The following is a 15,718-nucleotide window of genomic DNA, read 5'->3' on the forward strand; positions in this document are numbered from 1 at the left end:
GCTGATCATTTCAACTTTATCAAAAGCCAGAGAGCCATGTACAAAAGCAAGAAAAGGGCTAAAGACCATTTCTCTATACATTGCTTTATATATTATAGAAGATGATCTTGAATATCACATTGCAGGATGAAGAAGGAAGGCTGACAAGTTAAATAGAATTAATTTGTGCAACTGACACCACTGCTTTTCACAATGTGCCAGTCACAGTGAAGCGATCCTTCCACAGGAAGTAGGAAGAGTAAATTATTTCATTTTAACAAAGCGTAGAAGCATTGTATTACAAGCATTTCACATCTTTGCTATTATATGTTGATCTGTCCCACAGGACCTGCACTATTTTAGACTAACCACTCTCTCAGTCACTGGAACTACACTTGTAAAAAAAAAAATCAGTGGATTGAAATACTATATTTATTTAACTATTTAAGGCCAAAAAGGAGGGCTGGATATCTGTAGAAGTAAAGATGAAAAGTGAAACAGACATAGAATGAGAGAAAGAAAGAGCAGATGAGTGAGACGTTCTTAGAGCGTGACTCACAAAGGAACATGTATCAGTTATACAAGTCAACACTCTTTAAATGTTTTCAGTCAGAGAGATAAAAGTGAAGACAAGAAAGGAATTTAAAAGGGAAAGTCAAAGGAAATTAATATTAAAAACCAAAACAGCCTCCTTTTGGTAAGATGTTCATTCAAGTTCATTTTCCCATGAGCTTTCAACAGATGAATACACCTTCTACCATTGCTGTAAACCCCATTAGCTTCCTGCCTGTTGCTGACATTCTCTTCTTACCGCCTGCAGTTATGCTCCTGAGTGATTAGTATGTCCAAATAATGAGATGATTAAACATGGCTTTCCACTTTGATATCCTACTTCACATAACCACAAATAGCACTAATTATTTAACACCAATTACCTATCAACTCACAAAGCCAAGTATAGAAAAAAGGACCACTCACGTCCGTCTGAATGCAGCACGAATGTCAAACCCCTCCACCGCTTGAGCTTCTGTAAGGTAATTAAAGAGAGAGCAATCAGCTAACTTTATATAATTGTACTTCAGATGAATACTTTAAACTGTTACACAATGTTTAAGCATCTTCTCCTAGCAAACAATTTTAGCTGTTGAATTGTCTTAAGTTGCTATCATGTTCTTTCTATTACACTTCTATAATACTGAGTAGACGACAATAACTGGAGCAGATAATTACATCCTCAGGGGACATTTTCATTCATTTTCATTCATTTCAGTCATGAATATATGATTTCTTTTTTCTAGGACTAGGACTGTATTGATATGCTTTTCACAACCATCTGTTTTGCACCAACAATTTTAGTATTACAAAACTTTAATAATATAAAAATTCCCACTAGTAAGGCCACCAAAAGCCCCAAAATGGATGTTCAGCATGTACTGCAGACTTATTGCTGGACAAGAACTCTGCTGTACTGATGCTCACCATGCACAGTCAACTCGAAATTACAGCTGTCAAACTTGTCTCTGGATGACACTTCACATCGATATCCTCCTGCAAAATTAGGTTTGGCTCCAATAATGTTCATCTCAAAGGTATACACCTGTGAAAAGACAGTCGGACAGTTTTCAGTTTAATTAGATAATCCATGTCACATCTGAACTAGCTGGAAGTTTATTTAAAGTTTCTTGTAACTACATATTGATTTGTAACACTATTTAACACAGTCTTTATGTGAGGCACAATACTGCAATTTCTGCAAGATAACTAGTGCAAAGTGACGAGGTTTCAAGTGCAGAATTTTTAAGTGCAAACATGAAAAAGACAGAAAAGACATTTTAATGTGTGTGGATCACCATATAGACACAGCCCGATTAGTTTAGTTAAGCATCAACTAATATTAGTTCAAATGTTTTAATTTGCCTACATGCTTGCAAAATTATATTAGTTTATTACTCTTTTGCTGCCAAATGTTTGCAAATTGTTGCATAAACCAGTGGATGCAGAATTGCACCTGACTGTGCTGAAGTTTTGCAGTTACATTTGTGCTGAACATTTTTAACATTTTGAAATAAATATCTTAAAACATAAATAAAACTGTTATAAGATATTGTGGAACAAAGTTCATTTCACACCTTGATGCTGCGGTCATAGTGCTCTTTCAGTTGCAGGTGTTTTCCTGACTTGCTGGCCAAGTCCATCCATTTTCCTTTAAACCATCTGACTGTGGGCTTTTTCAGCAGGGACTCACCACACACTTTTGCTACAAAGGTGATGTTCCCACCTGTGGATGGATGGATGGATAAAAGTATTTTTGCATTCCAGCTTATACTGTTTTTACCATATGCAGCACGATATGACCTGTAAATAGCTAAAAGTGAGACTTTTAAATAGCTAACATCCATGTTCATTAATACCAAGACCACCAGCTTGCTGAACCCTATGACATAGTTACCAGCTAAGGAAATTTAAGGCTAGCACATACTTCCTTTGAGACATATGATTCAAGCTTCAACCTGCTGGTCATGCTAAGTCACAAGAGAGCTATGCATTGTTTGCCCTCTTCTGTATATGTGAACTCACAGATTCCCATTATTGACTAGTGTAGCTATAATTCACAGGGAAAGAAATGTGCCCTCCCACCCAGAGAGAAATTTTGATCCCCTGGATTTCTAGCTATGTAATGTCTGAGAGTCAAACATATAAATATAGTGTGAACCATGATCTGTTGCTCTTAAGGGGCCTGTTAGGCCTGTGGTACCCTTGTAGAAACTATCAGGAAAAATCCTATGTAAAGCTCATATACAGTATGTGAACTGATCAGGCAACGCTTTTTGCCCACCGATCAGAAATAACATTATGACCACCTGCCTAATATGTTCAACTTTTGCTTCCAAAACAGTCCTGACCCATCCATCATTAACAACATTGAAGCTGTTTGAGCTACAGTAACTCATCTTTTAGATCGGACCACACGGGCCAGCCTTCACTCCTCATGTGCATCAATGAGCCTTGGCTGTCCATGACCCTGTCACCACTGTTTCTTCCTTGGACCACTTTTGATAGATACTGACCACTGCAGACTGGGAACAGCCCACAAGAGCTGCAGTTTTAGAAATGTTTTGACTCAGTTTGGCCCTTTCGAACTCACTCAATCCTTATACTTGCCTATTTTACCTGCTTTGAACACATAAACTTTGAGGACAAAATTAACTTGCTGCCTAATATATCCCACCCACTAACAGGTGCCATGATGAAGAGATAATCAGTGTTCACGTTTTTATACAGAGGTCGCTAAATTTGGCCATTACTCACCCACAGTCACCTCCCCACTCTGTGGTTTTTCTGTAAAGAGTCCAGTGAGGTCCTGCCTCGTGTCAGGGTGCTGGTTTTCTGAAAGTGAAATAATTGTAAGTATTAGAAAAGGAACAATACATGGTAGATAGTAAGGCTATTAAGGACTGGTTGTTAGAAATGATTTTCATTCATTTGATTTACCATCATGTTCATTGTGATGGTCTGGGGCATCATTTTTGGCCTCTGAGGATTTGGCAGGAGGTTTAGAGGAAGGGGAAACAGCTGCTGGACCATCTGCTGGGGGATCTGATGGAGCATCAGCAGGGGGCACTGCTTTAGATGGGGTTTCTACTGGTGCTGGAGCTTTTGCCTCTACTGCTTTTGCTGGGGCTTTGACTGAAGAAAATAATCATAGCCTGCTATGAGTAAATGATGGCTTCATCTGAAAAGTCTTGAATTAATATATATGATGGAAGCAATCATAGTAAATAAAAAAAGTCAAGTTATTCAAACATTGTTGATTCAATTTAATACAAAGTCAGAGACATTCTCAAAAGTTCTGACTATGTAACAGTCATATCTAGCTATCAGTGTATTTGAAGCCAAATCTAGACTATTAAGTATTTATTCCTCAAATATCGCTCCAGTGTTTTGCACTCTGTGACTATCAGTTTTTCCATGAAAGCTCATGCTTGTTGCTGTCAAGAGCCTCTCAGGGAAGCAATCTCCAGAGCCAAAGGTCATCAAGGTTTTGACTGCTGTGGATAAGGCCTGTTATTAATAGTGCGGTGACGGGAAGGGCAAAAGGGCTCTGTCTGAAAAGTATGTGATCTAAGTTGTTGTGTGTCGGAAATTGGGTCAGAATCATGCTGAAGGTGATTGAATGTTAGTTAAGTGGAATGTCAGTTAAGTGGAATCACACAATGTAGCAGTACATTGGGCTGTGACAGCAGTGCTGCGTGATCATCCAGGTGTCAAGTCTTGGCAAAATCAAAAAGTGACAGTGCAAAGGGGATTGAAGTGTGGTCAGGATACAAAATGAGCACAAGTACCAAAAATCTTCGGACCCACCCTCTGGTTCTTTGATCTTAAGCTCAAATTTGACTTTGGAGCCTCCAGATATAATCGCATATCCTGTCGCATCATCAGGCCCAACATTGCTAATGGTGAGAAAGTGCTTGTTGCCTTCTGCTGATATTGTGTATTTTATGCTTCCTGTGATGTCTCTGTCATCTCGCTGCCATCTTACTTTAGCGTTTTCCTTTTCAGTCTGTGCTTCAAATATCACTGTGGCCCCAACCTCAGCAGTCTGATATTTTGGTTTCTTGATGAATGCAGATGCTGAGAAGGACAAGGATGATGAAGAGGAAAGACATACAAGGGTTCACTTGTGTACTAATGGGACATCTGTCAAACTTTTTAACATGAACTTCCTAATTAAAGGTAAATGACAGACACAATATAAGCAAAGATTCTTCATTTAAAAGGCATCAACACATCTATTACTACAAACCATAGCTTAAGAAGCAGCTGATCAGTTGCTGAATCAAGGCATCTTTCAGAAATGGAGAAAATTCTTAATTGGCTAGTGTAGTTAACAGTACAATAGAGTGTGCTAAAAGTATAGTGTGATCTGCATGGCTTGACTAAATACAAGGTTTACACAAATCTTTAAATCATAGATGCCCAAATTAGGGCTTGTGGGCCAAAGTTGGCCTGTGATGACCTTTGATTTGGCTCGTCATGCCATATATGAGAAGGGGGGACTTTTGAAAAATAAGCCCCAACTTCATGTCTCTCATTAGAGGTCAATGAATATCTGCTTCACTGTATCATATAATAATGGATTGTTTCTTACTGTACTATAAGTTTCACTGAACTAGAATGCTAAAAATAAAACTGCATTAGTTGACCAGATTAAATTGTAATTTTTTCTATGTATGTATTTATTTCAAATAGTATGAAATTGTTTTAATATTTTATTCTAACAATCATTTTGGTACTTTTATTTTAATATAATATTTGGCATTTATTTTTACTCCACAGCCCTTATTCAAGTTTGATGTTTGGACCACCAAAAGAAAATGTTTGGGCCCTTTTACAAATCAAATGAATGCATTCCCTCATTGTCTTGTGTGGATGTTCAAACTACATTTTTTTTCTATCATGTGGCAAATGCATGTATAGGAACTAAAACTATGCATACAAAAACCTTAAATGGTAACAAAAAAAATCAAGAAACAACAAATCTCTCCTCCATTTTGAAATTGAATGGTAAAATGAGAAAACTTCACTCAAACTTCTCTAAAAAATAAATAGGAATCTGAACCTGGAGGTCGTAGCTTAGTGGTTAAGGATTTTGGACTTTGGACACCAACTTGCCACTCTTGGGCCCCTGAGCAAGGCCCATAAACCCATCGCTGCTCAGTTGTAGGAATGAGATAACAAACTGCTCTGTGATGAACTGGATCACAAGGTCAGAAACTACTACTAGTAAAGAACACCTGTGGCAAGTTTTACATGATATATGGAAAAGTATTTCAGCTGAATTTTTGGAGAAACTAACTTTCCACATGCCATAAATATGTGAAGCTTTTATTCAAATGAAGGGAGGATTTTTTTTTTTAAATAAAAATAACATTTAACATTTATGTTTGTTTGGTCAAAGTAAATCTTCATAGTGTTAAATGACAGAGTTTGTTGCATTTAACAAAAGGAACATGAATGTGTCTGTCAAAACTATAGAAGACTATGTGTTTCCAAACCTTTCACAGGCTCTGCACACTTTAAATTCTAGTATGTAGAAATGTAAATGTGCATACTAAAATTTGCACACTAACCCATCTGCCAAATGCCATGAATGTAAATCTAAATGTAAACTTGTCGTTAAAATACATAAATGGAAGCGTTGCAGGTTTTGCACGTTAATTTGGCAGTGCATAGGGAAAAAAAGGAAGAGAAAGAAAAATGTTCAGCTGCAATTAACACTTGGTTGATCAAGTTGATAAATTGAAATAAGACATATACAAAGGCTCCAGATAATCACATTTACTAGATTAAAAATAACACCCATCAGTTTAGTACATACAGATCATTTCACAAATGACATTTTCTAATGAATATTTAATTTATCAATTTCATAAATAAAAATGTTATCTTAATTTTGGTATTATGAGAGAACAGATATAATTCTTCCTTTCGTACACAATCAATGAGCCCCACTATAGAGTAGGACTTCAAAAAATTGGTTAATGCTCATAAAGTTCTTCCCCACGGAAATCTTTAGTAAAAGGCGAAAGATTTATACGATATGAAGAAAAACAGAGTACAATAACCAACAACACCGTTTCCCCCACATTCCTAATAAAAGGGACATGTTACACAGTGAGGGTAAATGTGGCATTTCTTCTAACAGTATATTAATAGGTTAACTTTAAATATATTCTTGTTGAATAATGATGTTCTCTGATATTTCTAGATGTTCTCTTTAAGTATATGTATTTACTGTTTCAGGTTTTGTACTTTTACACATGTTGCGTGTTGTTGCGACTCACCAATGAGAGGCCCCAAAATTTGCATATTACAGAAGGGATTGCTGGGATACCGTTTATTTGGAGCTCAGTGTTTTGTAGACCTCTAGTGGAGGAACTTAGGTTGGCAATTTTATAGTTTATTTTGTATTTATATATGCAAATGTACATTATACAGCTGTTTAATTAAATTATATATGTTAGGTGAGAGTAAAGAAAGTACTAATTATTTAATAGTTATAACAGTTTTAATGCATAGAGAATCAGTTAAAGCAGCTTATGACTGTATCACTTTTCTGACACACTGTTTCTTTGTTCGTGTCACATTTGTTGATAATTTAAAGGTCGTTTAGGTTATTTATCTTAATAACAAATGTACATCAGTTATAATTCTCTTATTCTTATTATGTATTATTGGGAAAAGGGCACAGTGCTTAAAGTTAATTATAGTAGCTATAAACATAAATTACACCTTCAAAAGTCTTCAAAATGGCTATATATATATATATATATATATATATATATATATATATATATATATATATATATATATATATATATATATATATATATATATATATATATATAAATAACAATCATTTTGTAATAATACATAAATAACTTTTAATGCTGTTTTAGATCAGATTATAAACCGAAGAAACGACAGGGAAGCAAAAAAATAAAAAAGGTTTGTGTGGGCGGGTCGATCCTAATATCAATCCAAACGTTGGTATTGGTATCGACATTTTAGTTTAAAGTAATCAAAGAGCAGACAATTTGTCTGAATGCGCTGCTTCTCAAACATCTCGTACGCACACGTTGCTCATCCTCGTCTCAGCAGCTGTTTGGGTTTCCTTTCATCACCTGACTCATGTGCATGTGACGAGAGATGACCAGACAAAAGAGGAGCATCAGCTTGAGTTATTTTACAACTATAAATGAGAATGTTGCAAACTACAGTGTGGAAAGCCATTCACTACTGTGGCAACACCACCAACTATACAAACACTAAAAAAAAAGCACTGCAAAAAATAAATAAAAAAATTTAAATAATAAAATCCCTCAGACAGACCCCCAGCAGTTCTTTCAGAGGGTAATTAATATTCAGGTACAGTAGCTATAGCGGTGCTGTGGTCATACCAGAACTTCAGCATTAGATAATGCTCATGTTATTTAGCAGGCTGATTCAATATAGACTATATTCTGATATTAACATATACCCAACATCTGTAATCCAAATTAATCATTTTCCTGGAATACATGTAGCTTAAACCTGAAACAAGAAAAATGACTGAATATCACTTGTGAAACTTCAACTGTGAAAGGGACTCCTGTATTTAAGATAGACTTAATTCGTTTCCTATTTCAAAAGCTCCCCTAAAGCTATGGATATTACACGGAGCCTTGCTGAAATGCTTGTAAAAGACCTGCAACCTAATCTAAGTTTTCAATCCTTTGTTTGATAGTAATTTTGTGTAAATCTCATGTTTATAAATTCAGTTAATTACAGTAATAAATAATGGAATCTCATAAGTCAGGGCATATTGCTCTACTCTTCAGATGAACATGTAGGTTCAAGGGCATACTTTTGAAAGTAAAAAAGGTTTCAGTAACGAGAATAATGGCTATGTATTTACTAGGTATTAGATCTATACCAAATTTTCAAGGATTGAACACGTATTAAACCACACTAACCACAAGTATTCTAACTACACAACATTTAAAAGAACGCTATGAGACACAAACAAACCTATTTAAATGCAATAAATTTAACATACAGAACAGATGAACATGATAATTCTATTCTTTAGACAATTAATGAGCCCCACCATAAGGCAGGACAATAAAAATTAATTTATACTCATAATGTTCCTCCCCACGGAAATCTTTAGTAAAAGGCGAAAGATTTATACGATCTGAAGAGAAACATGAGTGCTGAATTTTACACTCTGAAAGCCCATGACCCCAATCAAGCAAATATACTACACTTCAACGGTAACTTCAATATGTTATCATACAATAAGCATATTATACATCGAATATTGCGCTACTATGTTAGTAATAACGCACATGTTGTTTTCATACAGAAAAAATTAACATTTTACTATTTTAAACCTTTAAAACATCCCTAACAAGAGGCATGCCGGGTAGCATATGCAAATCTGACCCACTACTAACCAATCACACGAGACAGAAAAGGCTGTCGTTTTAGAACCTGAACCCGGAAGTCACATTAGCCGCGCTAGATTAAATGTTTTAAAATGTATCTGAATAGAAATTGCATTGAATAGAAAAACATTTACCTAGCGTCGTGTAAAGCAAGATCTGTTCAGACACGCTACTATCGAAGGTCAAGGTCACATCAAGAGAAATTAAAACTAGGGCTTTTAAGGAAATCGTGGTAAAAATTTACCAAAGTGTGTACGGGGTATTACGGTAACCACTTGTCTTCAACCGCTTCCATTTTTTTCTTAATTGCTGCAAACCAGGTACTTTGTGACAGAAAAAAATTGTTGTGTCCAAACAATTTACAAAAAAAAGAGTTGCAAATAGACCCCTCGAATCAATATTTGAACTAATACGAGTATTAGTATCCTCCCCTCTCTTTCCAGCCAAATGGTTACCGTAAAACCCGATGTACACTCGCATTAGGGTTTCTCTCTCGTCTGGCTTGAGCATGGTTATTACAATTCAGTAGTATTTGTTAACAATGGATATTGTCCCTATGCAGCTTTGCAGGGATAAATATGTTAAAAATGTGAATTTATGTGAGTTTGGTTGCTATAAGTTTATCTCTAATAAGCTAGTGGTGACACTGTCAAGGTAAAAACTCCCTGAGATAGAAGATGTAGAAACTTTTGAGGAACCACACTGAAAAGGGAATCCATGCTCATCTGTGTGTCATCGATGTTTATTCATTATATGTATATTTATTTATAGTTGAGGTGTGCTGCTCACTGATGGGCACTTAAACCCATCAAACAATTAAAACCCATTAAACATCTGCATTAAAATTGCAGCTGTAAGCCATTGTATAGACTTTATATTAATATATATATATATATATATATATATATATATATATATATATATATATATATATATATATATATATACTAATTAATATAAAGTCTATACAATAACTTACTAAACTTTCTATATCTCTGGACACTCTCCTTCCCTGCTGTGCTGCTGAAGATGGTTCCAAATGACCAGCCTAAAGAACCATCCTCAGCAGCACAGCAGGGAAGGAGAGCGTCCCACGATATAGAAAAGCTCTTAGTGCTGCTAGATCAGCATTAACTTAATTTTCAGGGAGCATGAAGACTAGTTATTTGTAAACTGGAGAAGTAGAATACATTTATATATAACATTTACAATGTTAGACACTCGTGTCTCAATCTAAAATGATCTCACTATTTAAGCTACATGCTGCAGATATTTGTTGGAAAAAATAATTAATTTTAGAAATGATTTAGTAAGAATACTTGCTTAAATATTGCATGTTCATTATAAAGACTGATATGAAGTTTATTCCACATGGATTGTTAGTAAGGTTTAATGGTCTGTTAATGGGTCTCTATGGAGTTCGATCTGGTAACAGTCTGTCTGTTCCACTAAAACAGCCTGAAATTCCCTGTATTGTGTCACAAGCAGTCCTGTTCAAATATAGAAAGCATATGTTTTCCATTAATAAATGCACTCAAAGCACTGTGACCGACCTGCACGTAGCTATGAGCAGGATTAGCTGGACTCTATTTCAGTGACCCTGCAGGCATTAGAAGAATGGCACTGTGCACTTCAGTCAGGCCCTTAGCTATTTGATAACCAGTGGCATCCACATTTTGTTTTTGTTCCCCTGCCACAAACTATGTTGCACAATTAGAGGAGGTAAAATAACACTAATATGTGAAACTGATAAGAAAGCATAGCAAAAGTGGAATGTCCATATGTCCATAAGTACATGCACCCTTTTGTAGTGACTGGGAAATATGGGACAAAGATTTACAATGTCACAAGGGGCACCTAGACTCAAGTGAGGATAGACAGGCAGCTGGCCTGTTTCATCTGATAGTCCATATACCCTTTGAATGTTAATGTTGATGGATGTGTGATACATCTGTGCTCCTTAGACAGCTCTGTCATCCAATATCCAATGCAACAATACAGGATTTCATTGCCAATGAGTGCAATACAATTGAATAAACAGCAAAAGCAACAAAAAAAAAGTTTTCTTATATTAGAAATGACTAGGAATAATATTGCTATGTAAAAGGAAATGCAGAATGGCAATACAGATGTGTTTTTTCTTTTGAATGTAAAACCATAAAAAAGAAACTGGAGATTGTGACGGAGGATTTGCCAGTTTATCACACATTATTACCACTAATACAAACTGCTTAGTCACATCACTAAAAGCATCGTAGTAAAGTAGTTTGAATACTGTGGGTCTTAGCATACAAAGCCACATAATAACTCATCGGACAAGTTTGACTTAGTATTGACTTAGTATAGTATTAGGCAGTTGGAGGCTTGTCAGCGATATGCGCTGTGGTTTTTAAGTGATGGTGTGAGTTCTATTATCGCTGTCTTTGGAACGCTACAAGAAATGTCACATCATTTAATTATTAAAGTGCTGCAAGTGATACACTTCTAACTTGTAAAGGTAAGTAGCTAAACTGCCACTGACGTGTACAACTAGGATGTATTCTCTCAGTGTTTAGAAATGCAAGTGTGTGGCATGCCTTTGATTGGGCAAGGCCTTGTCTACTGTATTGTGTCACCCAACACCATTTGGAACACAAGGCTCACTTCTCAAAGTCATGGTCACACAGCAACTGGCCTATAGTGCTTATCTTACTGCAGACCTTAATTGAGCCAGAGTAAAGTTATAATATGTCATGTGTAAGACAACAATGAACAAAACAATGATTTGGAGTTAATAATTAATAATATTTTTTTAAGTCAACTTATGTATCATACTCTAGCTATTTAATAATCCCATATTTAATATTCTTTATCCAATCTTTTTTACACTGTAGTATATATAGTGTAAGCCCTGCAATAAATTTTATGTATGTTACAAGTAGTAATTGGAAAAAATTTAAAGGTAACGGTTGGAACAAACCCATCAGTTTAAGAAATAGCCTTTATTTTCGTCACTTAGACATTACAGCAAGGAAGTTAAGATCAGAGTTCAGGGTCAGGGCATTAAGGGTCTTGCTTAAGGGCCCAACACTGGCAGCCTGGCATTGCTGGGGCAAAAGTTAACTTATTGGTCAATAATACAAAGAACTGAACAACATCTGGGTGTATTAATCTCACACAATCTAACTATGCATATTAGCCAATTACTATGACTTTATCATAATATTACACTCATATATTCACTGATTTATTATCTAAATTGACTATTGGGAAACGATGTATAGTGTTTCAAAAGATCTTTTCGGATTGCTAGTGTTGGGCTTTTTTGTAATTGCTAAAATAATTAACTATGGACTGAACCAAATGCACTACATTTCTCCATAAACACCTCCTCTAAATGTGCACATGTTTGATAATGTATATCTTGAAATTAATTGGAATTAAAATATCTAAGTATCAGTGAGTACTTGTATACTTAATAAAAAAAACATATATGAACATTTTTATAATTATTAGGGATTTTATAAACATACATGTTATGCATCTACATACATGCATTTGTACTTAAAATGTGCTTTTACATGTAATTGTCAATAAAATATCTAATATAAATCAAGCTATTATATATAGGTATCCATCTAAATAAAGATTTTTTTAAAGTTTTGTCCAAAATAAGGTCATACAGAAACTGCGATTTTGGTTCTTAATGTGGAACAAAAATAATCCAAGAAACATCAGCAAGAGTACAAATTTCATGCATGTATACAAGCACCACTAATTATTACAACAAAGAAAATATTTTTATAGTATACAATATATAATGTAAAGATGCCAAGTGGGTGGAGCATACTGTAGCTAACAGACCTATTTTTTTTAAAAGCAATGGGAATTTTTGCTCTTTTCGTTAAGTTAAATAAGTTGCTTAACTCACAGATAAGAACTAAAGCTTTCAGTTTCCAAACATCTTATATGTCATAAAAAAGGTTTTCCTGAAATTTCTACTTATAACGTCACAAAATAAATAACCTTTATACAACTAATCAACAAATGAGACAAATTATTAAAACACCTTGTTTAGATGTTTGAAAGCACATTAATTAAGAGCTTCATTTACAAAAAAAAGAGTGAACAAGCCACAAATGCACTTTGGATCTCAGTGTTCACTTAAAAGAGATGATTCAGAGAGTCAATTCTTTGAGGTAAACATTTAAATTGAGGTAGACATGATTTTATGCATCTTGAGCAGGAAAATTAGTTACATTAAAATCCAAATGTAAATGCACACAGGATGTATTTAAATATGCACACATACACATGTATAAATTCTGTTATATATCTTATACCATAGAACATTTTTATGCAGCAACTATTTCATTTATAAAACAAATAAAAGTGAGGAGCTACACTGGAAGTGTCAAAACATAAGAGATACACAGCTGAGCTGATAAAAGTGCAAATGCTTGGGCTTACATCTTTATCAGGATATTATGCAGATATGAGGTGCAATGAAATGGCTACAAGTAAATAGGGTCTTAAATGATACGTTTAGACCTGAGTATTGAAAAAAACCTTTTTTGTCCAATTATGATGTAAGAGAAGGCATGTTATGTTATAGATGTAATGTGTTCTGAAGATCTGTCTTCCGGCTACAAAAGTAAGATGGTGATAAAGTGATGTAATTTTAATTATTCACTTGTTAGAAACCCATATGATAGGCATCATTTAATTATGAGGCAGTGGCAAACTGAAGACAGACATCTTTCTTACTTTGCTTTCAAAGTTGGGAAAGTTGAATATTTAATCACACAGGTCAGTCTATGTGAGAGTCTTTTGTTGCCAGTTTTAATCATATTCTCTTAGTTATATAATTCAAATCAAGTAAAATGACCCACTACAGAAAATAAACCAGAAAAATGATTCCTAGAAAAAAACAAATACCTCTATGTCCAGTATAATAAATCTTGTAAAAGCTCCCACTCCTTTTAGAAAGTTTGTAAAAGTTTGTTGAGCTTTTTGAACCAAGAGTTAAAAACTAAGCGCTATTACCTGTTTTTTTAGTCGGTTCGGGCATCCTGCTTTCCTGGTTAAGTGTCCCTTATGGGTTCAGACAAACAGGCTTTGTAGATGCCCACTCCTCTTTCTCTTTTATTAGATCCCCACCACCACCACCCCCACCCTCCTTTACTGTGAACTGCAATCTAGAACCAGCCCTTTCCTCCTGTCCTCGACAGTGAGATAATAAGCACATACCTCTAATCAAATGCCCACTACCCCCCATCCATCTATCCCTCCACTGCCATGAAGCACACTGTATTTTTGGCTACTCTTCCTACACCTCCTCTAGCTGACAGGGGCAGAGAGGCTGAGGTTAGATGAAGGTTAAGAGATGAGTGAAGGGAGCAAAAAGAACAACTGTAGAAGCAAACTGGGCTTATATTTAGTTTCTGAAACTATAAAACACCTTGTACATCCAAGGCCCAGCAGACTTCAATCATCCAGCCATGGGAAAGCAAACACAGTTAAGTTATAGGTTTCCAAATGTACGTCTGATGTTTGTAGTTTTGTTTTGATGAAATGGTTAAAAAAAACAATGCCTACTTGCTTACAATTCACATACGTGTACAGCTTTTTTACACTTAGTCTATTTGTATATAAAAACATTTGCTCTATTTTATAAAATTAAGTAAAACCTCACTCATGCACAAATTCATTATTAGACTACATTTCTGTTTTCAGATCTAAGAGTCCAAGCTAATGAGACAAAATAATTACCTACAACATTTTTTTAAAAAACAACTTTATCGATAAAGGCTCTTTTTTAACAAATGAAAATGTATAGCTGGTTTACAAAGTCAGAATTTGCTAATATAATTGTGAAGTCTTGCTGGTTATAAGAGGCTTTAAATATTTAATGAGTATACCTTATTTCTAAAAATAAATGAATAAATTTAAACATAAAATACATAATTTTAAAGCTGACCCACAAAAATACATTATATGTATAAGACTAAACCATTTGAAACACACGTGTGATAATCATTGCTGCAGATTTTAATACATTTGGATATTGAAAAAAATCAAGTCAAACCAAAATCAGCTTTATTCACAGCTCCTGTAAGAACCTTAACTCTACATATGTAGTTCTATATAAGTTTATCCATGTTGTTCTACACACAAACATTTATAATAGTTTTATTTTTTTTACATTTTACAGTAGAATGTATTTTGGTGGGAAGCTTGGCCTATTTTCATAAATGTGTGCCCATTATGGCTTATTATGGAACAAAAAGTAGATTTACTACATGGTAATAAACTCTACACTGTATATAGTATTTTTTAACAAACAAAATGCATTCCATACAGCAGAATATTCTATACAGCAGTTCATCTCACACTCTTGCCCAGTGACTAACATGTCTGGGGCTCATGACAAATGACACTGTGCATCAATCTCGTTTTTCCAATCACTTCTCTACCATCACTCCATACCTTCCCATGGTTCTGATCTACTGTCCCTGTCAGCACCTGGTCAGTGTTGTAGCAGACAGACAGGATGACTAGTCACAGCAGTAGCATGCTAAGATTAGACTATAACAGACAATACAGGAGGAAGGTTTTTCAAGCTGCTCCATAAATGTCACAAGTCTGGTGTCATGCCTAAATATTGTCCCTGACTGGGCTTCTCCTTACCTGCTCCCAGTACCAGGAAGATCAGATAAGGCCGAAACATATGCACATTGAACCGTTTTTGTTTTTTGTTTTGCTAGAAA

General features: G+C 35.0%; 1 protein-coding gene and 2 non-coding genes across 6 annotated transcripts in view; all 3 read right to left on the reverse strand.

Annotated features, from left to right (window-relative positions):
• The window catches only part of mybpc3 (myosin binding protein C3), a 37,429-nt gene extending 23,338 nt beyond the window's left edge, over positions 1 to 14,091 (reverse strand). For all 4 annotated transcript variants that reach the window (XM_046840106.1, XM_046840105.1, XM_046840104.1 and 1 more), the window contains exons 1-7: positions 13,995 to 14,091; positions 4,342 to 4,611; positions 3,472 to 3,666; positions 3,289 to 3,366; positions 2,109 to 2,257; positions 1,459 to 1,576; positions 958 to 1,006 (exon numbers count right to left, since the gene is read on the reverse strand). In XM_046840106.1, coding sequence (XP_046696062.1) covers positions 958 to 1,006; positions 1,459 to 1,576; positions 2,109 to 2,257; positions 3,289 to 3,366; positions 3,472 to 3,666; positions 4,342 to 4,611; positions 13,995 to 14,019 — 884 coding nt within the window. In that variant the 5' untranslated portion in view covers positions 14,020 to 14,091. The remainder of the gene's footprint in view (positions 1 to 957; positions 1,007 to 1,458; positions 1,577 to 2,108; positions 2,258 to 3,288; positions 3,367 to 3,471; positions 3,667 to 4,341; positions 4,612 to 13,994) is intronic.
• On the reverse strand, positions 6,485 to 6,598 carry LOC124380244. The gene has a single exon (XR_006924642.1). It is a non-coding gene; the product is annotated as a U5 spliceosomal RNA (small nuclear RNA).
• LOC124380245 lies at positions 8,623 to 8,736 on the reverse strand. Its single transcript, XR_006924643.1, has one exon. It is a non-coding gene; the product is annotated as a U5 spliceosomal RNA (small nuclear RNA).
• Positions 14,092 to 15,718: the final 1,627 nt, after the last annotated feature.

This window comes from Silurus meridionalis, chromosome 26 (assembly GCF_014805685.1).
Source record: "Silurus meridionalis isolate SWU-2019-XX chromosome 26, ASM1480568v1, whole genome shotgun sequence".
NCBI lineage: Eukaryota > Metazoa > Chordata > Actinopteri > Siluriformes > Siluridae > Silurus > Silurus meridionalis.